The sequence below is a fragment of the Charadrius vociferus genome, unplaced genomic scaffold (assembly GCF_000708025.1).
Source record: "Charadrius vociferus isolate BGI_N301 unplaced genomic scaffold, ASM70802v2 scaffold72, whole genome shotgun sequence".
NCBI lineage: Eukaryota > Metazoa > Chordata > Aves > Charadriiformes > Charadriidae > Charadrius > Charadrius vociferus.
Window position 1 is genome coordinate 8,784,451 of NW_009647830.1, and position 27,224 is coordinate 8,811,674.

General features: G+C 37.5%; 1 protein-coding gene across 1 annotated transcript in view; it reads right to left on the reverse strand.

Moving 5' to 3' along the window:
- OTOGL (otogelin-like) overlaps nt 1–27,224 on the reverse strand; it is a 97,316-nt gene that overhangs the window by 18,630 nt on the left and 51,462 nt on the right. The window contains 17 exon segments of the mRNA XM_009882672.1: nt 1,724–1,938; nt 4,195–4,384; nt 5,045–5,137; nt 5,267–5,290; nt 6,653–6,795; nt 7,679–7,856; nt 7,890–7,904; nt 11,102–11,150; nt 11,379–11,400; nt 12,328–12,407; nt 13,642–13,759; nt 14,373–14,651; nt 16,188–16,355; nt 20,207–20,233; nt 20,790–20,946; nt 23,792–23,908; nt 26,097–26,216. Of these exon segments, the coding sequence (XP_009880974.1) occupies nt 1,724–1,938; nt 4,195–4,384; nt 5,045–5,137; nt 5,267–5,290; nt 6,653–6,795; nt 7,679–7,856; nt 7,890–7,904; nt 11,102–11,150; nt 11,379–11,400; nt 12,328–12,407; nt 13,642–13,759; nt 14,373–14,651; nt 16,188–16,355; nt 20,207–20,233; nt 20,790–20,946; nt 23,792–23,908; nt 26,097–26,216 (1,995 nt within the window).

Here is a 27,224-nt window from a genome sequence, read left to right on the forward strand (position 1 = left end):
TGAGTGGTTCGTCTGTCATATCCATGTCTCTCCGATTTAGAGACAAGGATGTCATGCGAGACAGTGTCAAATGCTTTGCACAAGTCCAGGTAGATATCAGTTGCTCTTCCCTTATCCACCAATGCTGTAACCCCATCATAGAAGAACCTCCTGGGTTGCTTATGCCCTGCTGTGTTGTCCCTCCAAAAGATACTGGTTGAAGTCCTTCATGAGGACCACAGCTTGTGAACGTGAGGCTGATCCTATCTGTCTATAGAGGGCATCATCTGCTTAGTCTTCCTGGTCAGGTGGACTGTAGCAGACCCCCACTGTCACCTGTCCCTGTGCTCCCTTTCATCCTGACCCATAAGCTCTCCTCATCCATCCCCAGGCAGAGCTCCATGCACTCCAGCTGGTCCTTGACAAAAAGGGTGACACCCCCTTCTGATCTCCCCTGCCTGTCCTTCCTAAAGAGCCTGTATCCTTCCATTCAAACACTCCAGTCATAGGAGCCATCCCACCACATCTCTGTGATGCCAATAAGGTCATAGCCCTGCAGGCATGTGCATGTCTGTAACTCCTCATGTTTATTCCCCATGCTACCTGCATCTCAAGAGAGGCATTTAAATTGGGTTGACTTACTGGCTGGAGTGGCTGGAATTCCTTTGTGCTGCACTTCCCTTTAATTATTTTAAAATGAGACACATTAAAACAATTATGAAAATTATGAAAATAATCCTGCTACCCACTGGTGCTACTCTCCTTCTTGATTTCAGTGTTTGATTCCACTGCTGCTTCCCATTAAGTTTCTGTGGCAAATATCTATTAATTTTTATTTTTTTTTTAAATCTCTTCAACCCCTTCCTTTCAGAAGAATTCCCTCCTTTTTTTTTTCTACCTGGGGAAAGTGAGGAGAGGTCTTGGGGAGTTTGAAGGAAGGGGCTCAGCTGCCTGCAATACCTTTAACAACATTTCTCTGTGATGAAAACCAAAGAGTAACACAATGCAAACCAAGGGTGGAAAAGCAGAACAGCAAGAAGTGAATCAGGAATCTGGACATGTCTATCTCTGAGAAAGAATGGGCCACTTGAGTAATTCATCCTTTTTATTTTGAATTAAATGGGAAAAGTAAGTCAGACCTCAGAGACTTGGGGCATCCTTATTTCCCATTCCGGGAAGCAGCTGTGCTGCACTACCTACCTCTTGTGGCTGTCTGCATGCTACAGCTATATCCCCGTTAGAAAGTACTGTGTCCAGAAACAAATGAGAATGGTTTCTGTAAAAAATGCTACCAAACTGTCAATGTAATAGTGACTACATCAAAATTTGTTTAACTGGAAATTTCTTTAGTCCAATCAGTCTCAGACTGCATGAGTTGTTGTATGCAGCAGAAGCATAAGGCTTTCCATTCTAGTGACTTGTGTAAAGCATTTATTAAAAATAACTCTTTTGGAATGCATTTGTGTTGAGATGATGATCTGGTGTCTCTCCTTAGAGCTTAGCTTACTCAATAATTTAAGAAACAGCATAATAGCGTAGGGATCTATATAGATGTGTGTTTACAATGGGCAATGTGACAAAAGTATTAAAGCCAACACGACAGCGGTATTAAAGCCACCCACCCAGCTGTCAAGTCATGAAAATAAGCAAAATATAAAAAAAAAGTCTGTATCTCTCACTCTTTTCTTAACTATACACCCTTTATTTCATTTGCACCTGAAATTTCTCCAATCTTCATACTCACTTTCTTGTGACAAGGGGTGAAAATGCTTCTGTTTAACAATTCCATACAGTATGTGCAGTTATCTTCAGTACAGTTTCTTACTGGCCTCCTGGTTGTTACATCAAGTGATTTCTCGATTTCCCAACTCTTAATGAACACTTCAATTTCCTCCATGTTTGTAATTACGGTCCTGTTTTGCGTTTTCAGGTCATCAGTAGGGTCTCCATTACACACCCCTGGAGACAGAGCATCATGTTCAAAGCACAAACAGACATGCCATATTACTTCCTTTGGGAAAGGAAAAGATACTTGATAAGGTGCGATTGACCATCAGGCTCACCTGTGAGACTTAGACATCTCAATTTGTAAATGAAAGCAGCTATATGATGTCCACTGTAGTTCCAACTCTCTACTTCTGATTTTAGTTGTCAGCTCATTTGCTCAGCAAAACAAGCTGATCATACAAGACAAGCAATGAGACTTTTCCTAACAATGCATTAACTTTTGAGAAAAACTTCTGGCAAAATGTGCTGTTGAGTGTAGCAAATTCGCTGACATGGTATCAGATTCTGATCTCATTCTACTGAACAGCAATCAGCTCCATGGGAGTAAATGTAGATGGCTTTCAAATTAATTGCACGTTGCTGATGATATGACACTGCATTGAAACTTAATTGAACATTCTAAATACAAGAAGTTGTAAAGGGAATCTTTTGATGAACAAATTGCCTTCTCTAGAGAAAATATTTTTCTCATTCAATTTATGAATACAAAACCACAGAAAAAACCCACCCAACCCAAACCTCTGACATCCATTGGCACCTGAATTCATTATTGTATGTATTCGGTTAATTCATCAATGAAAACATGTGCTTCCTATAAGCACATAACAAGTCATTAATGCCAGAATTTTAATTTTCATAATAGTGTTTACATCCCAGGGACTGATCAGCCAAAGTTCCCATATCCTTTTTTCCTCTTTCCTTCTGCATTGCTAACCACACCCTATGTCCTCGCCTTCATGCTTCCAGCTCTGCATGCTGATACTCTCCCGGGTCCTGTGTTAAAGCTGGGCTTGCCTGGCATGACAGGCTGTTGTTCTCTCAGACAGCACGGAGAAACACAGAGGATGGTATTTGCATGATAAAAGCATTTGACAGTAGCACTGCTTTCCAGTATTCTTAACACTTCTGCTTCTTGCTGCTGTCCCAACGGCATCCCACAAACTGCGCTGGTGTTAAAATTTGTAGGGCCGTACTACAGAATTGCAGAATGAATGCAGCTTTAAAAATAAAGCAAATTTACCACATAATCCCACAATGTTTTCAGTATGGGAGGGAGAGGATAGGAAAGTCCCAGATGGGAACAAATGGCAGAGAATAGGGAAAAAGGACTTAAAGGAGGCTTCAGACTACTGCAAAATATCAGGTAGAGCAACACTTTACAGTGGAGGCTGGATTTGTCTGCATAGTCTTCCTCTTTCTGTCTCTTCATGGCACAAAGAGTAACTATTCTATAATCCTTCCTATATTTGACCTCATCTCATCCCAATCTTTTTCAGCATGCAAATCATCATACTGGGAGAAGATGTGGTACATGGCAGGGCCAGCATTCGCTTTCTATCACTAGATCTAGGAGATCCTTTCCTTTTGTTCATGCAGAATATAGCAATTGATTTTAAAAACTTAATTGTTTATATGTATATTTAAACCATATCTGAATTGTTTTGTTTGCTTTTTAAACTAAAAGCAGTTTAAACGACAACAATAAGTTCATTTTCCTGTTCAATATGGATTCTGTAAAATTACAATGCACCAGAAAATTAACATTTATGATAGAATTAAAGTAACTCTACAATACCTCCTTACACTTTTCCATATAATTCATACTGGCAGAATTATAAAAAGGCTATCAGGGAAGCCTGAAACATGCTAAATTTACTGTCATTGTAATTTAAGTCTGAGACACCTCAGCACAATTTTGGATCTTGGTTCCAACCTTAGAGAGGTCTGAATTTGGATTCTCAGGGGACTTGGACCCTGTCCAAGATGCACCTTTTATCAGTATTTGCCGCTGCCACTGCTGACATCTCACAGTTACTGTTTTCTTCAATAATCACTGAAATATCCTGTCACTACCTGAACTTCTTCAGCAGCCACTTCTCCATTGAAATTTTTTCCCTTTTCTTTACTTGACTTCAACAATATTGTTAAACACAGGCAGAGATGAGTACATTTTTAAAATTTAATTAGATACAATGTACTGGTCATTACTTGCTCTGAAAACTACTTTATTAGCAAGCGGTGCTTTGAAACAGAATTATTGATTTATTATTATTAATTAATGGAATTTCACAAGCCCACCTCAAATAGGCTTGTCAATGTAGTTAATGGGAGTCACAAGGGGAGCTGTAGGGACAGCAGGTCACAGGCAAAAAAGGGAGGTGTACATTTTGAATCGGAAATTATTAAATAAGAAAAACATTGCCTCACCACAAAGTCCTTCTGTCTTCATCGATGTGTTAGAGTGTAATCCATACTGTATATCTATGATGCCTGTAACGTGAGCCCACTTGATGCTAATACCAGCTGGGGTATTAACGACATACATTGCACCAGTATCCTGGATACTCAGTCCTTCTTTTGAAAATGGTAATGCTTGAATTACAGAATCCACTACTACCTAAAATAAACCAAATAAATTTTAGTGATAAAAACAGATTGTGAAGATGTATTTCATATGTCTTTGCATTTTATAGCAAAGGATATTTTTACAGCCTCTGCCACTTACAAAAACAGTTACAGTGCTTAAATCACAGATTTCCTATAACTGCAAATGAAGTAAGCATGAGAAAAAGTAATGATACAAAAATCTTTCTAATTAAGGAAGCTATAAAGCTTATTTATCACCTATAGTATGATAAAAAAAACCAACGCCAACCCTTATCCCAATTATTCAAATTTATCTGTTCCGACCTGTTATTGACTAGCAGGAAAGACAGCTTAAGTATTTCTCACGTCTTAGAACATTTCTGTCTAGTTCTCAGTTTTCTGGAAATATAGTCTCAAGTTTATACTTTATATGCCTTTTGCAGCTTCCTTAAAATCCCAAAAGAACTCTGAAGTGTCATTTGGGATATATAACATATAAGTGAAGCACAGTACCAGAAATGTATACTTTTTGCTTCTAGCATACTATGAATTACTGGGAACCTGAACTGCAAAAGTGATCGTAATCCTGTAGTACATTCATTAGAAGTCTGATCTATTGCATTCTACAACAGGATAGCTCTCCAGCTATCTTTAAGTGTACACATGCTGTATACTGGTGGTACATACTTACTTTTCTTGCTAAACGATTGATAAGTAATTTATAGGTGTGTGTTGTTACATTTAATTTCTTAAAACAGAGCCCTGAAGTGTTTGCAGGGGGAACCTTGAAAGAAAAGTGACAAACAAGTTTAGTTACTACTGTTTTTCTAATTCTCTACCAGTGCTATAAGGAATTTTTCAACATGTGTAATATTAGTATATTTCATAATTAGTAAAAGAAAAAAGTACTTACTAGTTTTCTTATTGAATTTGCACTCTGGAAAACATTAAAATAGATTAGAAGTGCAATGATAATCAGTAGCATTCTTATTTGGCAAAAATAAGTTGACTGTTTTCTTTGTGTTTGAAGTTCTACAATCAGCTTCATAATTAAAGTAATTTAAATATTCCTTAAAAATAATGAAAAATACACATTTCCCAGCCAATGTAGTGCACCTTTCTATGAACTGTTTTTAGAAACTTGATTTACTTGTTAAAGATTTAAATCAAAAAGGGGTTTATGTGGAAAATAATACAGAAAAGATAACACAAGGACCTGAACAAGTTGAATTAAAAATACGTAGAAATACAATGGTCATGCAAATAAAATCCCCTGACCTAACTTTGATAAAATTGCTATTTTACCAAGGCATCTTTCTGCACAAAATTGCAGCTGTATATACCATACCTCAGCTGGATTTTATCTAAACAGCTTTAACATTGAGAGCAATTCATTACTAGCATCACGAGATTCAGCATATGCTGCAAAGCCCTTTCAAAAACTATTTCTTAAAGAACTACAGCTACAGACTTCTAAGGCTCCTCTCCCTGTGTGAGCGGCATTTACTCATTTAGACTGCAACCAAGAACAGTGAAGAGAGCAATTTAAAAGAAAACCTCTAAAACAGTGTAAGACTCAGGACTTAAAAATCAGATGTACACTTGTCCCAGGGAGAGTAGATATGAGGCCGGATAGGGATAGGAAGGAAAGAAGCTTGATGAAGTTCCTCATCAGGAGCTTGTTCATTCTCAAAGCAAGGGTGGCAATACAAGCCAGTTGTTCAAGGGTTGCATAAATTAGGGCTATGGACAACGCAAAGGAAATGTATGTACAGACTCTAAGGATGAAACTAACCTGACCTAAACTGGCAGTCTAAAAATAAAAAGGCTGGATCCCCTCTGTACGCAATGCAGAGTTAGAGAACTACAAAAAACAACTCATCACACTAATCCCAAGCTCATTAATACCTTCCTAAAATAACTACAGAAGATTTTTGTGACTATTCCAAATATTTTAGTATTTCGACCATATTTTAAAGTATAAATTCAGAGCCTCAAGAATTTGTGGCTGTGGGTGGGGAGCCTGAAGTTATATCACCCCTGATAATTTAAAAGGAACCTACATTTGAATTTCCTTATAACGTAATACAACAATTACTGTTTAACCTGAGATAAAACTCGTTTCTGTAGACAGCATGATGAAGCATGCTCCTTGAAAATTAAATAACTGGCCATTTTTCAATGGGTACGGCTTTTATCTGAAAGTTTTAAGAAGTGATACGTTTTTGCAGAATTTCATACCTGTAACACAAAAAGACAAGAAACTATTACAATTATTGTGGAAATGCAAGAATCTTACCTGATTAGCAGGACATTTTTCAATATGAGCAACAATAATTTCTCCCGGTAACTTGACTAAAATGTAGGAAGCCATATTGCAGAGGGCAATGTTGTTTCCATCGAATGTAATAACGCTCAGTTCTGACAGTACAGAACATTGACCTAAAAAATAACTGTCATTTAATGAGGTTACCACAAAACCGAATACAAGGCATTGCTAAAAACTTTCAGTTTTAGCAATATTTGCTTTCATATGGCATATGTTCATATATACATTGATGACCTTGTTCTGCAGACAGCATACTGAGCCATAAGCAGAAATACACATCTTATGTTGGTCAATGGGAATACCTTAACCAACTGCTCTGTGTCCAGTGTAGGGGAGAAAGTTTAAATTGATGAAAATTTTCACTTAAGTCAATGTTTTCCAGACAAGGTTAATGAATCTGTACGTTGTCAGATAAAATATATGCATTAAAATCTACATATTTTTGAGATACTGATAACAAGACACTGCTCTGTCCTATCTTGAGACAAGTATTTAAAAGTGCGATATTGGTTTCTGTAATGCTGCAAGATTTTTTGTATTACTTGTCTTCGGTGTGTTTTTTTTTCCCTTGGCAGACAGTCATCTGCCAGTTTCTGCAGTTTCTAAACATGAGTAAAAACTGCAGTTAGAGTTAACTGAAATTTGGGGGTTCTGTCTTTCAGAAAATGCCACTATTTAATTTGTTTTCTACACAAAATGTTGAAATCTCAAAATTTCTACTGATATAAATTCTGAAAAGTCTCAGCTGGAAAATGTTGATGTTCATGTTGCAGATTTTATTTCAATGTTTTCATTCAAAACAAAATATTTTTGCTCTCTTGAATGTTAACTCAAAGATACCAAAACATTCACTGTATTTCATTCCGTTTTGCTGATGAACAGCTCTTCTAAATTAATTTCAACCTCATATTCCCACTGTAATAAACCCTTAATGTATTACTTGAAATTTACAGATCAAGGCTCTATGTTGTATTTAAAAATAAAGCAGTGACTTACAGGGACATTCCCATTCTGGGCAACAACTATCAGTGTTGACTTGAACTGGCATTCCTCGAAAACCACAGTCTGGCTTCTGCACATCCTTAGGGCAGTTCCTTGAAAGGTTGTATAGCATCCAACCCGTATTAACACATACATACTGGCTACATTTGTCGACAGGTTCAAGGTATCTTGGCTGTCATATACGGAAAAAACATCCAGAATCAACTTTACATTCGTTGCCCTTATGAAGTCCAAGCCATCGCTTGTTCATCGCTCTGCTCTGAGGCAGAATCAGCATATCTACGTGACCCTTCATCAGTTATTTTGGAATTAATAGCTTTTGTGTGATTGTAACAGGTGACAATGATGCACATCCATTCACCCACACCTTTCCTGTTCCATCTAGCTTTGGTGGAACACTCTATGTAAAGCATTATGCATTGAGGCTACATGTTATATTCAGTAATAATCTGAAGCATTTTAAGAAATACAGAATCATGCATTCCCATCATTTTAAACACTATTACGAACAAACAGATGGAAAAAAGAAAGACAGGGTAAGAGTATGCAGAAGCCTCAAAATTCCATGGATTATGGCTTTTTCTGCACCTCAGAAATATATTTTGCTATATCAGCATGTAGCTTTAAAAGCTGTTTTATTCAAGAGCGATACATCCAAGTTGCAAAATATAGCAGTATAAGAGCAGCAATACAACAATCCTCTAAGAATAATTGGGTATTTTAAAATATATAAATAAAAAAGGGAGATATTTTAAATCTCTGATATTACATACATAGCGTAAGAGAATGGACTGAAAAGCAATACATATTTTAACACACAGGGGCAAGTAAAACTGGTCATACCACACATCTGGAAGATGTAGACATCAGTGTATGCATCATTGTACCAAAGGAAGCCTTGTCAGCTGTAGCTGTCATTGTTTCTGTGCTTGCCAGAGAAGTTAGTGTTTTCACAGGCTCTGAAGAGGAAGGCAGAGCCATTCCACCACTAGAATGAGATAAATCTATTATAGTTCTGGTCTGCAGCTCTGTGGGCTCTGCTAAATTGAAATAAGGTGTAATGTTTTTCTGTGTTGGGATTTTGGACCAATCTGATGTTGTTACATCCAGGGCTCCAGAAAGAGAGAGATTTTTTGCTGACGTGGTATTTCTTGAAAAAGGCAAACTCTGACCTGTAGATACTGTAAAAAAAGGCAGGGACGATTTCTCTGTTGTAGTTAACTTTGTCTTGGTAACATTTCTTTGCTCATCTGAAGTCTCACCACTTTCTAAAATATCCACAGTTCTTTCAAATGAGGTTGCATATTTAACTTCTGAAGCTGTAAATGAGGTACTCTTCATCTTTGATAATGGACTTGCAGTACCAGTTGTTTTAACCATCATTTTTGGAGTTTCTTCAGTGCTCTGTGAAGCTTGAGTCGCTGCAGATGTAAATAAAGATTCCTGTGACACATGCATGGGTGTTTCTATGGTGGTAGGAACTGAAGCTGAAGCCCTATAAAATCCCAAATTGGCAACAAAAGAATCAGTGGTTTTTGTAGTAATCCCAGAGGCTACAGTAGTGCCAGAAGCAACTAATAAACTGGCTGAAGAGCTAGGTGGTATTTTTGCAAAAATATAAGGTGTTTTTAAGGATGTAGCATTCACTGTTGTTTTCATGATCCTTGGTGTAGTGGATTGAGTGATGATTCCATCTGATATTGTTCCATCTTCTTCTGAAGAACTTACTGAAGAAGTCTGTTTTCCTAGAGAAATAGTAGAGATACGAGTGGTCTTAGGAGGAGGTGAAGACATAGAGACCCTACTGGATTGGTTTTCTAAAGTGGCTTCAGGAGTTGTAGGCATTAGTAAAGAGGGCATTATAATGGAAGTTTTTAGCGCTGTTGAAAGGCTGGTAGGAGGGCTTATGTTTAAAGTGAACGTAGAAAAAGCTACAGAAGAAGTTGTAAAGTCTATAACTGGACTTTTTGAGGTTTCTTGTGTATCTAGAGGTGAAACTGGTGTTTGGGTAGCAGTTATATTTTGTGTTAGTGATGATGTCCTACTGTCTCTGGGAGTCAATGAAGAACTTGTAGTATGAGATGTCACATAAGATGGTGCTGATGTTGATAACAAGATTGTAAATAAAGATGGTGGCTTTGTAAGAGAAGGATCTTTAGGAATGAAAGTGCTTGAAATTTGTGCCACAGTGTCATTTTTCAATCCTGTGTGTGAACTGCTTGGGTAGTCTGTAATTTCTGAAGTGGCTATTAATGTAGCATTTAGAGGTAATACCAAAGTCCTAGGAGGGAAGACTGTAGAACTACTGGATTTCTTTGGCTTTTTAGAAATGGACGACACTGAAAAGGCATCAGTGTGCTTTATGTATTTATTTTCTGTTGAGGCTTTACTTGCTATAGACATATTAGAGATTGTTGTATCAACTAGAAGAGCGGAAGCAGTGGAAGGTACTTTATAAAGACTTTTGGAGGCAACAGTGACATCTGCCATAGCTTTAGGCTTCAGCGAGGTAATCAAAGAATGCCCTGGTATAGATAGTGTGCGTGTTACAGAAGGACTCAAAGAAGTGCTTACAGGGATTTGAGAAGCAACTTGAGATGAAGATACAGTCATTATGGGCAGAACAGCAGAAATACTGCCTTTTATTAACGGAGATGTTTGCTTGGGAACAGTCACTGAAATTTCCGCTGAAGATAAAAATGGCTTTAGAGAAAAACTAGCTAAAGAACTCGAATTTAAAGATATCAGAGACGTTTTAGACAAGGTTTTTGCTGTTTCAAAATATGAAGCTGTGATTAATTGAGGAAAATTTTTGTCAAAGCTAGCAAATCTAGTAGTCATAGGAATTTGAGGCGTTTGAACAGTTGAAGTCAGTGCAGAAATCTGTGTTGGGTGAACTGCAATTTGACCAATGCCAGACCTAGTTCTAACAGACAAAGTTGACATAGGAGAAGCAGATGTGTTTAGCGACAACCGTGAGCCTAGAAGAAATACAGGTCTTGTGAAAGTTGCTCTGCCAGCCAGCAAAGCAGACAAAGACACTTCAGAAGATATTGCTGCTCCCTTAGAATGACTTACTGAAGGACTCCTACTCTTCCCAATCCCTGCAGGCAGCTCAGAAGTGACAAAAGATAGCTTGGAACTTAAAGTTGTTAATGCTGAGGTAGGGGGAACAGTTCCTAGCTGAGTGATTGATGTTTCAAGTGGAAATGGAACTACCATTAGGGAAGTGGGTGTTAATAACGCAGAATGTGTTGGAATAGGACTTGCACTGAGGAGGGTTGTTGGAGTTGCTATTGTAACGGGTAAAGTTATAGATGCAGTAGAACTGACAGTACGTGAGGTGACTGCTGAGGCTTGAAGAGCAGTTGGAAAATCTGTTGAAGAGATGAATTTGGAAAGGACAGTAGGGCTGGCTGTGCTGTGAAGTACATCAGAAGGCTTCACTGTACTTGGTAATGAAAATGTTGAATAGGTGGCTGCATTAGATGCTTCCAGTGAATAAAAGTCTGTAATGGACTGTGTCGACATATTCATTCCCCTTAAAGTTGTGTTTGCCTTCGTGGTTATTTTGGCTGTCACACCGGTATGAGTTGACTCAGTCCCTGAAGTAACAGATAAAGGATGTGTCTGAGGAAATCTCCCTGTGGTAAAACCCATGTGAGAGATTAACAGTGAAGTTTTTGTTCCAGATTCTGTAGGAGTCACAGGTATGCCTAAAAGGAAAAAATGCATGTTTCACTGTCTTTTATGGATTATTAGTAAAGCAAAATAGCAACATCTATCTCCGCTCAAGTCCCATTTAAACATTAGAAAATCAGAGCATTGTTTTGCTGAGAAGATAACTTGCCAGTGGTTCCAGGTTGCCTGATGACTTTGAGGAGCACAGCTGACTCAAGAAGTTTTCTAATTTTCTTTGCAAATGGAGTAGCTATTTTTTTATTATTAGCGAAAACCTTGATTTTGCAGAGCAGTTTTGAAGCAATAAGGGAATGCCATGGAAAATTCAGTAAATCCAAACCAGTAAAATATTTGGAATAAATGTATTATAGAATATGTTATCTTCTTTTGTATCTTTGGAAATTAGTATACTATATGAGATAACGTCATACTGGCAACTATCAAACATAATGTATTTAATTCAAAACTTGTAAAATAAAGTAAGAGACAGTATTAAAATGTAATCTTTATGTTAAAAGAATACTCTATCCCCAAAATAATCAAATAATGTGGTAACTTCACACACCAGAAGTTATGAAATGGATGCACTGAATTTGTTAGTGGTGGCTCCTCAACTAAAGTGTCTGAACTTTTCGCCACAGCAGTATTTCTTCTATTTGGGATCTTTCTCTTGTATACATATGATATACTAGCAGTATATAATCAAATATAGTTGTGATGAGTATAACACCATCACAAAAAGTTAGATTTAACACAGTATTAGAGAAATGAAAGAACTCAACTTTAGATATGGCTTATTTGGATGTATTTTGGATGACTTGGGAATTGAGTCTATGTCCCAGAGAGAGTCTTCATCTGGTAAAGTATTTAATAAAAAGCAACAATGTACATTTGATTAAAACCTTTCCTGGAATCTCTAGAGTGATTTATAAGATTAGACCAATATAATAAAATATACTTACAGTCTTCTGGATAAACACATTTAAGTGTGACCTCATCGAGGATCATGTTTTTGGGACAGTATGGCAAGCATCCTTCAACCCTTTAAAATATTGTATAATTAATTCTAATGCCGCAATAGAAATATAAATTAATTTTAAATTATTTCACTTTGGCAAAATGAAACATTTGAATATCTTCACCATCAGAGTTCTAAGAACTTTCCAGTGTAATGGTGAACACAGAATTTTGAGGCATTTTAAGGTCAACAAGACATTGAACAGCACAATTCTATTTCTAAATTGTTAACAATCAATTCTTTGCATAGGCTGATGAACATAATACCTTTGGACATTTCTGCTTCCACAACCAGGTTGAAATTCAGATCCCTAAACAGAAAGATTTCCCACAGGACAAAGAACTTCACTATAAGACCACTGTTTTATCCAGATATGTTCATTTGAGACATTAAAAATATTTAAATGGATTCTATAGAAAGTCTCATTCTTGTGCACTTTCAGAGTAGGAAAGTGCAGACAAGTCCCTTGCCTTTTCATTTTGATTATTAAATTAACAACCACTGTACCCATGTGAAAAAAGCTAAGAATACCAATAGAGAAAATTAGCAATATTAGTAACTTTCCTAATCATAAACTGCATATGCCTAGGGAGAGATACCCTGAAATTCAAAATACCATTTCTTTTCCACCAGACTTTATGCCTTGATTTTTTAGGCACTTTTCCTTTTAGTTTGTTTTAAAAAATTACACTTCCATAGATGCCAGGGGAGATCCATGGAGACAGGAAACCTTGTTACTGACAATGTAACATTAGCAGTGTGAAATCCCTCACGTCATGCCAATAAGCATCTTTTAGCATAAAGTTCCTTCCTCTTACAGGAGAGGGCGTAGTCCACCCTTACTATTCCTCCAGTTTTTGAGCTCTGTCATATAAACACCAGAAAGATGTAGTCATTTACAGCATCATGGGATGCTGGTGTAGGATGTGAATATAAATCCATAGAAGGGAACAACCCTCATTTAATTTAGTAATTTTCTACCTAACCACTACTAGAAGTTAATCTGCTGGGCTAAATACAAACCCTTTTATTCTTGTTTTGATAGATCGCATGTAAACAGGAATATATACTGTGGGAAAGGAGAGGCTTGTTACAAATGTTTTCACATGATTTGTGAGAGCTGCTCACAAGAGTGATACTGAAATCTGGATAAGTAAAAATGAATGGATATTGCAGCTGCAGTAATTTTCAGAAAGCATACAGTGCACATATTACAAAAATACAATACAGTGGCAATACTGAACTTAATTTGACTTACGGAGGAAGGAATTTACATGCTATTCCTTCAGGATCACTACACGTTTTAACACAAGGATTAGCACAAGATTCATATCGCCATTCACACATCCTTCTATAAGGCACAGATGCACCGAGTTCTGAAAGAGAAGGAAAAGATATTATTTATTGATTGTGTAGTCAATAAACTATACATTTATAGCCTTTTCTGTAATGTACATTGGGATTTTTGGAAAAAATGAAAAAGTGAAAACCAAGTAGAGAAATTCTTGAGAACTTTCAAATAGGTGAGATTTTGTTCGTTTTCAATTTCAAGTATTTTAAATTCAATCAAGCTAAAAGACACCAAAGCTTCAAAGATACAAACAGCTACTCACTTTTTCAATATATTCTGTTTAAAAACCTTAAAAATCAATTAACCATTGCAAAAGTACTGTTGGTTACAGAAGCAATACAAATACATTCATTTAAAAGAGCAGATATCTATAGCTCACTAACAAGACATTAACATACATCTTTTTGTAACATGCCACATTCATTTTCAAAGAGTAAAGCAGTGAAAATATAGTTCAAATATAAAGTGATCATCATATGTGCAAAAATTAGAAAATAGTAACATTTGAAGATGGGGTGGAAGACAAAGAATAGTAATTAAAAATAGGATAAAAAATATTTGTTACTATTGTTGATGAAAATGCTCTAAAGGCAAGCAGAAGAAACCATACTTATCCCTGGGGATTATACAAAATTTACCTTCAATACTAAAGCTGCTCAAACGTTTGAATTCTTCTGAATCATCGTACTTTGCCACTTTAACACTGGATGAAGTGAGAATGATGAAAAAGCCTTTTTTACTGTGCAGTTCAAAGGCGCTAAGCCCCGGACTCCAGAGGCCGTGGTGGTGGAAGAAGGTGGCTCGTCTCCGAAAGGAGGCACTTGGCTGCCACTGTTCCAACCCAACGGTTTCATTGTCATGTACGTACAGAAAGTAGTTTGGTCTTTCAGCAGATTCAAGGGAAACAAGAGAGAGAGCTTCCACAGAAGAAAAAAAAAAAAAAAAGTAAGATTTTCACAGAAAACAACTTAAAGGTGAGATTAAAATCTATATATTGTTTGTTAAGTGGCTCCTTTTAAACAACTGCTTTTCACAACAAAGGATTTCAGGTTTATGTTACTGAAAAAAAAAAGTTAGAAATGCAGGGTCTAAAGGAGACTTCAAATGATGACATAGTCCAGAGCCACCAGAGAGCTAATCAGTTAGATCAAAACTACATTCAGCCTACTACTGCAAGCCTTCAAAATAATTCATAGGCAGTCTCAAATTGGGACTTGCTCAAATTGGGAGCGTTTTCTCAAATTCAGACAAATGCCTGACAGTCCAGCTGTACCAAAATTTCATTCATAAATAACATCACACAAATATTGTAAGAATATGCTTGACTTCACCTTGAGGTCAGGCTTTTTTTACATACAGTCATATCCAGCAATACAGTAAGAAAAACTGTGGCCAAATAAAAGACACGACCCTCTATTTTCTCTACCAATGCCAGAAATCAAAAGTGAGGAAAATTCTTTGAAAATTTTAGAACTTGGAAGAGGACTGGCTTCAGATTTAGTTTTCAACTTGAATAAAATCTTGAAGAGTCTTTAATCTAGATTAATATTATCTCATTCCTCACAGATGTGAAAACTACCCGTGTACTGCATAGATATAATGAATGTTTTACTTCCACTTTACGTCTGTTGGAGAGTTGACAAGACTGAATTAATTTTTCTGTACTTTCTTGTTTCAAAATCATATCTAAAAAAATAATTTCTCCACTGCAGAATTGTCAACTGCTTGTGAATGTAGTTTCAAATTTTACTGTGAAGACAGCCCTTCTCTACATTGATTTTTGAGGGATTTTTTCAACAAATTAAATTCTGTGAAAAAGCCATGACAAAATCTGTATTGACATAATTGACACAATCCCAATACATGTGAAGAAAGGAAAATATATACAGAAGGAAAAATACTTAAAAATATTTGGGTTTGGTTGTATAGTTTGGATATGTCTCTGATACGTGCTTTGTATGGAGATGCTGCTTACTAACAATGCAGGAGACAGGTTGGTTGTTCTCAGTTGCACAATTTATAGTCCACTGAAAGTCATGAAAAAAGAAGAAAAGATAAAGTAGAAGTGATTTTACTAGAAACAAAAATATCCTGCATTCACCTTCGGTGTTGATACTTGCTAGATACATGTGCAAAATTTTCCAGTTTCCAGTTATACAAAGTATTTATTTTTTTTAACAAAGGACTTCTATTCATGTGTATTTTTCAATATTTCTAAAAAAATCTTTGAAAAGTCAGCTTTAAAGCTGGCAGCAAGGTGTTTCAATATTAAAAAATAAAAATAAAAGAAATTAGTATTCCTCCTCAGTTTTGAAATTGGCTGCTTCATTCTCCCTTATTCCAGTAACTAAAAATACCTAGACTATTTTAGGAGACATAGAAGATGCAGCAAAATTAATTCATATAGTTTGAAAAAATGTATTGCCATTAGCAAAATTGTTGAGAACACTTACATAAATATTTATCTTTGAAAAGACCTGGAGTTATCATGAAACTGAAAAATACATTTCCATATGCTCCCGTTCTAGGCAGGGGAAATATCCTTCTACTGGATACGTTAGCTCCTATAATTGTGTCATTCTCTCCATAACTTGCCAAAATATAGGGTCCTTCGCCAAGACCTAAAGGAAGAAAAATCAAATAGAAAAAAAGAATCATCTCCTTGCATCACATACAAAGCTTAAGTCTTAGTTGACATAATATACTGCCTTAAATATTTCACCATACCTGGAAGCAAATAAATTTGGAATTACAGCTCAATGCCTCAAGGTGTTATGCTGGAGTAGGTCTGTACCTATCTGCTCAAAGTACTCCCTTTTTCTTTGCTTGCTGTCCAGAATACAACAGATACAAAGTGAGCACACAAAAAGTGTGGCTGGCTATCCTCACAAAATGACCTGCACAAGAAAGCCATCTGGGCTGCTTTTTTATGATATTTAGTCTTTTACATGTTCTTATCTCTATACTTTGAAAGATCAACAGAGCAACTTTAATATTAATTCCCCAAACAGACACTGAAGCTACTCTAAGATCTACAAGACAATTCCCCCCCCAAAATAACAGATCTCAAATTGTAAGGCTGTAATTCAACTTTTGGCAGCAGTATTGCTTAAGCAGTTGTCTAGTTCATCCTCTTCCACAAGCCACTTGTTTCTGCCCCCCTACTCCCCCATTTATGATGCCATCCTAAGTGTTTCAGCAGTGACATGATCCAGCTGAAAAACAACCAGCTCATTTTTCCAGTCTGGTTCACCACATCGTCATTCAAAAGCTCATGCCAATGTAACAGTCACAACAGCTTCAACTGGCACCACTGCCAAAACGGTGCTGGCCTAACCATGCCCTGCAGCAAACCCCTGGAGCTATTTCTGCTGGGCTGGAAAGGCTCACGGGGATACATCCAGATACAACAGCATCCATCTTTGTCGCTGTATCCCACTGAAAGAACCAAAAGCAGCGTACTTCTAAAACCTTACCTTCTGAGTAATAAACCAAATGTGTAAGTTCTGTGAAATCTTTTAATCCTTACAGTGAAAAGACTGAACCCTTTCCCAGCCTAAGACACCTCCTTTCAAATATGACTCTTCCAAGAGGGAAGGAATTTTCATAATAATGAGATTTGGCTCAGCTGGAAGTTAAACACCAATTTCTGAAGAAAACTGCATGAATATAACTACTGTTTTAATATGGAAACTATACTGGAGCTCACAGGCAGGTGAAGCCTACAAGCTTGTGACAAAATGACCATTTTTAAAGCAGTGGTGAGGCAATTTGTCTTAAAAAGACACATTCTAAATCATTGGATGTTTATGCCTACGTATTAACAGATATTTTGCCTATGACTTGAGCAAAAGCAGGACTGAGCTGTAATTGATAAAGTTTCCGTAAAGACTCAACAGTTTGACATCATGCAGAACAAAAAAGAATGAGAGGAGGAGCCATCCCAGTCCCAAAAGGTGTTTTGCTGGCACTTGGTGGTGGAAATAACGCCATTCTTCACTTTAACTCCAGTAGGCAGTGAAACACCACAGAGCCATTCGCTCATTCCCTCCCAAGTGGGATGGGGGAGAGAATTGGAGGGGAAGAACTGAAAATACTGGTGGGTTGAGGTAAAGACAGTTTAACAAGGAAAAAAGAAATCAAATGAAAGCAAAACCAAAAAACGGGATGCAAAAAAACCCGATTGCTCACCACCAACTGACAAATGCCCAGCTAGACCCCAAGCAACACCAGCCACCGCAAACTTCCTCCCACTTTTTATTGCTGAGCACGACATCATATATTCTGCAATATGCCTTTGGTTGGTTGGGGTCAGCTGTCCCAGCTGTGTCCCTTCCCAACTTCTTGTGCACCCCCAGCCTACTCGCTGGTGGGGCAACGTGAGACACAGATAAGGCCTTGATGCTGTATACGCAGTAGCTAACCCGGGTGTGTTATCAACACTGTTTTTATCACAAATACAAAAATAGCCCCATATAAACTACTATGAAGAAAATTAACTCTATCCCAGCCCAAACTAGTACACCTTACTACTTTTTAGATAAGACAAAATTCCCTATTGCAAGGAAACCATGCAAAGTCAGCTATACCTAGCAGGATCTACAAGCTGTTACTGTACTAAGCCAGACTCCTTGGAGAAGGAAAAAAAACATATACTGTATGATGCAAGTCACTAAAAAGACATGTAAAAGTCACATTCATATCATTGCATTTAGTCAAGTTTCCCTTCCTTTTTAATATCTTGCTCCCCACAACATACATGTACAGTATCCAAATCTAAGAGGGGATGCCACAGGAATTTAGTTTATTAAATAAATACCACTCTCATTCAAATGAGCTGTTCTTTATAGTACAATATTTGTGACTTCTGCATAAAAGACTAACTTAGCAATTTCAAAATATAACAGGTCCCAGTTCTGAATTTTTCAGTACAAACACAAGCTAACATTTTTCCAGAGCTGCTCCCTGACTGCCAAGATATGCTGCATGGTGCATTAATACACCCCCACATTGAATATGATAATATTATTGAGACATTGGGGAATACTAAAATCATTCAACACAGCTGGGCTACTGACCTTCACCATTGAAAACAGAAGCAGTGTTAAAACCACATAAACCAAGTCAAAGAAAAAGCCCATCAATCAATTAAATTGAGTTTTTAATTGAACTGGAGCAATCTCTTTTATATGTCAATGTAAGAAGGAAAAATAAAACAGATCAAGCCACTTCAGAATGAAAACCTAGAAGATAATTGTATAGTGTCACAAATGTTCATAGAATTTATAAGGCTTTTTAATTTTTTTCTAAAAATCATACCAAATTAATTATAATTCAGATTAATCATAACTCAGTATCATTAGAGATGCATTATATCCACACTATTCATTTTTGGAGGAAAGGACTTGAGTTTCCCTGTGCCAAAGGCAGTTAGTTCAGTGAGGTGAAAATTCAAATATAACCTTGTAAGATGCACACCAATGTGTCAGTATTTGAATCCCTCACTAATGTAGGATTGTCTGTGTTTATACAGGACAAATCTCAAGTAATATGTGAGATATTGCACAGAAAACCAGTATTTTTAGACATCCCTAGCAGAACAGGAGGGAAGATAAAGTCAGTAAAATGACATAATGATATTAAATAGGCAAGGACTATGTGGCAAAATGGCATACAATACTCCAGGTATACAATACTCTCCTTTTGAATGGATTTGGAGGTCCAGTGGTTTTGAGGGATTGTGACTACGCAATCCTACCCTAGGGTTCAGGGAGAATGGAAAAGAGATAACCTCCGGCAATGCTGCAGCTGATAGAGATTCTCCTCAGCACAAGCTACAAAGGCTTTTATTTGCAGTGTGCACTGTATCACGTTTCATCTGAGATGCCAGATGTGTTATTTTGCTTACAACCACGATGTCTGTTTCCACGTCACCACCCACTATTCCTGGACATAGAGCAGAAAGACCCATGGGGACTTGCTTTGCTGACTTGCTAAGCTCATTAAACTCACATACCCAAATCAGACCAAGAGAAAAAAAGAAAAAAAAAAAGTCATTCTAACCTGTGAAAGAGAGAAATTACCAAACTAAATTTTCTCCCATGGTTAGTCTGAGTGAAATAAGAACAGCATCTCTTGGGTTTTTTTGTTTTTAAAAGGGAAACAAAATGAATAGGGGAGAGAGACAAATATCTCAAAATAGGGTAATACAGAAAGAAAGATGATAGAATAGTATGTCAAAGATGCCTTCAATATTCTAGAGTGGTCAAAGTAGGAATTTTTTTCTTTAAGTCAATGGCTTATCTGCAACTACATGCTTTATAAAGGAGATTCCATGTTGGAACCAAGAAATAGAGATTTGTTTCCAGCACATAGCTAGCTGGCATGCTAGAAAACATGAAGAACAAGTGTATTCAGAAAGCTATATAAATAGGAGGATGAATGAAGGACATTAATATCAAATACTACATACCTTGATTGTAATATTCACAGTCATAAGCTAAAAGAAAAAGAAAACAAGCACATTATTATCATTATTATTAGAAAATAACAACAGAATCACTGCATATCTGCATCCTAAAAATGTAAAATTCATTTCCATCAGAGCAAGTTCGATTTTCTGTAATATATTTCAATAAATGACTTTATTTCCTTTGGCTCTTATTCAATAACATACAGCTGTATTTAAATAGATGCATCAGCAACAGATCTGAAGCATGAATTATTCTATACCTGGGAACTCTCCTCACTGTCAATGAAAAGTAGAATGGACTGAATCTCTGTGCAGCCACCTGCACAATGCTGGATGTACCCCGGATCTGGTACACCAGTGTCTTTCCACCAGCCTCCCCACTGGCATACCCTAAGCACAGCCAGTCCTCTTAGGTAAGACAGCAAATTTCAATGTATAAGACTAACAGCTGACACAAAGACAGTTTGCAAACTGTGAAGCAGCACATTTATTATCCACCTGCTTCTGTCATATTTGTATTGGGCAGCGAAAGGCCAAAGATGTCCCAGTTGAGCTCCGGTGTGAAGCCAGCACAGGCACGTACCACAGAGCGAAGGAGATCGCCAGTGAATTGCTGCTCCTTGTTGGCAGCACTTGTGGGCATAAGCTGCAATACTGGTACACAGGCACTCACAGTCCCCACCAAGATTGCAGTTGCACGTATCTGTGTGACAATTTTTCACAAAAGAAGTCACATCAATCTGGAGGGGAAAAAAAAAGAAAGAAAAAAAAAAAAAGAGCTGGTGACTTAATTGCGTGAGCTGTACAAATTCCTATTGCACCATTTTAAGCAGGAGTGCTACCTCTGCATCGTCTGAAAGAATTTAACGCAAAAATAAGGCATTTTCTGAGGTTTGGATACATTCCTATACAAAAAGTATACTTCGAATGATCAGCTTGTACCTACATTACATGCCAAGAGAAAATTTCATTCAGTGATTATTAACAAGTATGTCTGTCCACACAGTTGCTGTTCATCGATTTTGGAGAGTATATTGAAGCTGGCAGTTCTGGGGTTTTATAAGGCAAATGCTGCCATCTATAGTCATCCTGCCAGTTTTGCATGAACAACAAGGTCAGAGCTGCAGCTCTGATTATTGAGTAATTAAAGTAAGAATCTGTAGAGGGGGTTTTGGTCAGGGAAAGAAAGCTTGAGCACGCTGATGACATTTTGCAGAAAAATATTTCTGCACTTATCAAGATTTTAATATACTTTGCCCACAAATCTTCATTAGATCAGAAATCCGCTTCCCCACTCTAAAATCCTATCACATTATTTCATGGTTTTACATGATACATTATTTCATAGGTTGTAATCATCTTTTTTGTAATATTGAGCAGTGTTTCCAAAAAAGTTTTCTTATTCAACACATGGAATGTTTAAAGCAATGCTTTTCTTCAGTTTAGACTCATTTTTAGACTCTGCTCTAGCTCAGTTGTACAGCACTCAAATGCCACACGTCAGTTTACAGAAATACCATCACAGTAACAAAGCAGGACTTATCTAGCATGGAGACAGCTTTTCAGCTGGCACTTGCTAGAAGCTGGCAGGGATACGAAGACTTTTTCTGTCTTCAGTGGAGAGAGATGCCATTTTGCTTTCATTGTTTTTCTTATTTTGAAAAACAGGGATACCACTGGAGGGGGAAGCAAGAGTGTTAGTTCCATTGAAAATGGTTCTAATAACTTCACAGGAACCACCACAGAGCAGATTGGCTCCAAAGAGAAGAACCTGTCACGTCTGCAGGACAGCATCTCTCCATGGGTCAGCGACATCCTGCTGTTGTAACAAACTGGGAGCCTCAGGTCAAAGCTCCTGCTGAGTTCAGGAGTTATGAGGAAGACCTTTTTTTCTGTGAGTGTCAAGGCTCCTCAGCCCCTGCTGAGTTCAGCGCTCAGACGGGCAACTGCAATCCGTCAGTCACTGCCAACCACAGACACAAGATTTTGTCTCCCTGAAAACAGGATTTTCCAGCCTCGGCTGAACTCTGAGGCCGCCTGTCCCATGGGCAGGAGCTTGCCTCCATGCACAGCAGGACCTTCCCCCACCTGCACAGCAGGACCTACTGTAAGAGCGCTGCTCCAAAAATGTCCTCAAACTCACATTTGCACTTTCTGCTCCTTCCATGCCCCCAGGGTCAGTCTCTGCTTGGGCTTTTTGCCTTGGCGCTCAGTTGCCCGCCCATGCAGCCAGCAGTCAGCTGCAGAGATCCTTGATAGGAGGTCACTTTACGTTGCATTTGTAAGAGCCATATTTTCACACACTGATGAGTAGGTTATAAAAACACCTGAAAGATGTTTGTTTTACAGGCCGTCCCATACAGGATGGATATGTGTGTATGAAAATACTTGACTACTAATTAAATGACATGTTTTGCACCTGACATGCATTTTTTTAACTTAATTATGCTAAATTTTTGGCATAATGTTTGTAAATTCTAATCACAACATGGGTAAGGTATAGAAAATGAATGTTCAAGAGAAAACTTCTTTATGAGTTATTATAATACAGCTCCTTAAAAACTCTCAAAAGTTCCATTTTTATTTATTACTTTCCACTTTGAAAATACACTCATCACCATGTTCTCAGGCACATGCTCAAAAAATTCTTTGCATAGTAACTAAAGTCAACATTAATAAATCTCTCGGGTTAAGCTACTGCAACCTCCTCCTCAGGCAAATTCCTAACCATGTTGATATCAAACTGCAGTCCTGAAAGTCAGGAGGTTCAGCTGAGACATCTAATGATCTCATTTAGTATTAATAGTCATAAAGAGAATAAGAGACAGAGGCAAAATGTCATAGTGGTTCTTGCTTGCACAGGTATAAAAAAGCACCTCTGATAACTAAATACCTTTGGGACGCTAAAATCAGAAATAGGGAAAAATGTGTAGACTATATCTTGTGTTGATAAAGGGTGCATTAAAATGGAATGAAAGATTCCCAGACAAGCTATTGTTGCCCCCATCTCACCTAGACTGAACTTAAGGACGTTCTTGTAACTCAAGTCCCACGCTCAGCCAGGTATTGGGAAAACAAGGACATCATACCTCAGAGTTTTGATAAAAAGGAGATGATAAGCTGTCAGCCAGTTAAAAGTACTGATAGCTCTGAAGCTGAATTCTTGCTCTCTCATATTTCTTTCTATATTGAACAGGACAGTTAACAAAATAGAACCATATGAGATAAGCTGTAGACACCTTACACAAATGCTTATTTTATAATCCTGCTATATATGCAAAAGCCTTAAAATTTTAATTACCTATATAAATAAAAGATATAAATAAAGCCTAAAGAGAACAGAACCTTGATTATCCAGTTCATTAACTCATGGCTCCCAGTTATCACTATTATGTTTAGGCTCCAGTCTTGAAAGGAACAAGGAGCTCTGCACAAACGTAGCCCACCCACATAGAAATACTTGCAGGGCTCTACTCTGTATCCTCCACAGCGCCCAGGCTGAGGGGAATGGCAAGAAGAAATTTATTGCTGGAAGTTTAATATTTTCCTACATGAGAGCACATCTTGGATATTTAATAAACTTACCACATTGCGACAAGGTGCAAAAACATCACTGTATAAAATTGAGCATTCCTTTTTGGCATAAGGGAACTTGCTCTGATGTACCTCACATGGTCTTAGTGTTTCATTTGGGCTCTTGCACTTAAAAACAAGCAAAAACACCACAAACATTTTATACAGAGGTGTGTTTACCATGGACTCAGGTACATTATAGTATCATGTAATTCAATACCTGCATACTCAGAAAACAAAAATAAACTTTAAATGCTATTTGCTTCATCTTCCCCTGATTTGTTGTTATAATTGAAAACATTTGCACAAAAAAAGAATCTTTGTGTTCTGTTCCGAAGTACTAAAGTGTTCCTGCTGTCTGCTCAGCGCATGAAGACAAAATGTTTTCTTTGTGACACATTATAATCATTACCAGAGCAACCAACTGTAACATCACAAACAAATACATGGTCCAAATCCATCCCTGGTGGTTTTGCACTGACTTTAAATGGAGTCACACTACAGATGGCTTTAGCCCTGTAAGTTCAAATAAAGAAGCAGCGGTAGGAAGAGAGCAACCCATAAAAAAAAATATAGAGTCAAAGATCATCTTGATAACTCAAAAATGGCTGATATACAACTCCCTCTCTTAAAGTCTCTCTTCAAGAAGAAAAATAAACGAACAGAAAAATATAACATAACGACACTCAGCTCAGAAAACACAAGTTCATCCAAACCCATACTCTCTTGCTGCAGCAGGGAAGCCCAAGAGGGGGTAAAGATGGACCTGTAGGCATCATTGGGGTGTCCCAGCACAGCCTCAGCTCCAGTGCAGTCACCCACCTACACTGTCCTTCTGTGCAGATGCTCGGATGCCACCATGGGGGGACAGGCTGCCGCTCCCAGGAGGGAGAAACCCTGGAAACATCCCACTCTTCCAGGTGCCAATGCAAGTGCATTTGCCAGTAGCAGTCGGGTTCTAGGCCTCCAGCTGTCAAATACTCCTTCACAGTACTTAGATTTTGCAGAAAAGATGACCAGAATACATCTCTATGAAGGCCAAAAGTCCTTTCTGAAAAGAATCCCTAACGCCTACTGCGGAAGCAGATGAAGTGTCAAGGCTGGCTGAGCGCAGGCTGCCTGCAAGGCCAATATTGAACTCAGATCCTGAGTGCTCTGGCAGCTACAGAAATCAGAAGATTACGTGAGATTTTACAGAGAGAATGAGAGATATGACCACAAAAAGGCAAGTGCAAGTTTGGGCTGCATAAACAAAAGTCATAACATCCTAGAAGTTAATGTGCTATGCAAACACAAAAACTTTTTTAAAGCAGACACTGAACTGATAGATTGGAAAAGAAAAATTCATAGCTTCATACAAAGTATTTATACATTTCTTTATGTACCACCTTCTATGAGCAGTATAACAACCTACACTACACACTTGCCTTGCTCACTCACACAATTTAAACATTTTATATAGAGTAAATTAGATGCAAAGGGAGATACTGAGGGAAAGAAGCCTCAAAATCTTTACTCCAAAGCAGAATAGGTTTAATATTCTTTCATGAGGTTTTGGTTCAATTTCCTGCAGTGAGTCAAGGAGAGAACAGATTAAAAACTGGTTCTCATAGACATCCTAAGGAAGTGATTTACAAATACTGATTTTTCAGGAGGTTCAAGGCTTTAAAACCTTACAGCTTCTCGGCACAAATTAATAAAATACCTATTCTCCTGAGTTATAAAACACAGTTGTGGTCATCCACTCTCTACATCCTCTTCCCTTCTTCTCAGAAACCAAGTTTCCATACTGGGTTGTGCCTGTTGCTGTTCTGAGCCTTTTCAATTTCACCCCTTCACCACCGCTGCTTTGTCAGTTTGTTCTCTGTTTACAAACTGCAGCTAAAAACAATCACTATTTTTCTTCCTCAGCATTTGGAAAGAAACCTTTTCTAGGCCATTTTTTCCAGCGTTCAGATTCTATTTGCTTTCAGTATCCTGATGCCTCTAACACCAGAGGAGGTGGTTGTTTTTTAAAATTGGTCTGAATCCAAAATATCAGAAGCGACATATGTAAATTTGTAGAAAATTGAAATCCAGACAGCTCTGATAATTTTCTTATACAGGGAGAAAGATATTCTTCCCTAAAAAGATCGTTTGGCTTCATTTAAATGCAGTATATGTTTATTATGACATAAGACATTATTAACACATTTCACATCTACAGACATAAGAATTAAAATGTTTAGAAAATCCCTGTACATCATGTGCTTACAACGTGTTCATTCATAAATTAAAATTATCATCCTTTTTTCCTAAATTTTTCCTTAGGACTTACCTGTCCTAATACCCAGCTGTCTCCAAACACCTGTGCATTTCTCACTTCCATGTTGTTTGATGTAGTCAGATCATTTGAAGTATATTTGTCAAAATTTCCACACAAACCTGCCAGTTTACCCTGAAAGAGAAGAAGGATTTGTTTGTTGGTTGGTTTTTGTTTTGTTTTTTACATGTACTGACAGTCAATAATCAGTAGAAATGACATGTGGAATAAAACATTGTTAAACTGAAAAAGGTGAATGCAACTCTGATTTATACTTTGAAAATAGCTGACACTCTGCTATGCTTACAGTTCCATATTGCAAATAACTTTTAATAGAAATTCATGTTTTCCTTTTTTTGTTCCTGCTTTCCAGAACCTGTTCTTTCTGTCTGCCTGAGAAAAGGGACTGGAATCTAGTCATATTTTTTCCTGAAAGCTTAGTAAGGCATCCAGCTCAAAAGTCAAAAGTTCAGGTGGATTACCTCATGATTGTGAAGCCTGACTAGTTGTTGTCATTAAAACTTGCTGCCTCTAATTTTAGCTCATAATAGCAAGAACATTTGTAATAGCAGTTACAAAAGAGACAGCTGCAACTTTCTTGTGTTGGGGCATGTGCTACCGATGGAAAAAGTATATAGACATGCATAGACACACACATACACAGAGAAAAAGGCATTTCTGCACAACAGTAAAATGCAGAGTTGGATTTCTAGGGTGCTGTGGCTCACTCTAACGAATTCTTTTTCCTAAAGGTCTGCTGTAGACATTATCTTACTGAACTGGAGCCTCTGGAAGAAACAGTCATTGAAAACAGAAAAAGCTTGAAGTATTTGTGTCCCTGTATGCAACCTGTAGAACTCAGCTCCTTGCTAGCTTACTCAAAAACAGAAGAATCTTTTTTTCCATTATGTGTATTGATGGCTGATAAATCAGCTTGTATGCGAAGTGAGCATTTCATGGCTGTTGGGACAAAAGCCTATTATAATGTTGCTTTAAAACCAGATTAGATGGTCATTGTAACTTTGACTTACACTTCAAAAAAAAAAAAAAAAAGATACTGTATTCTACCATAGAGTGCCTTCTTTTCTCTTACTGAGAAGAGCCCCCTCTCAATATGTGTTCATGGTTGAGACAAAGCAGGAA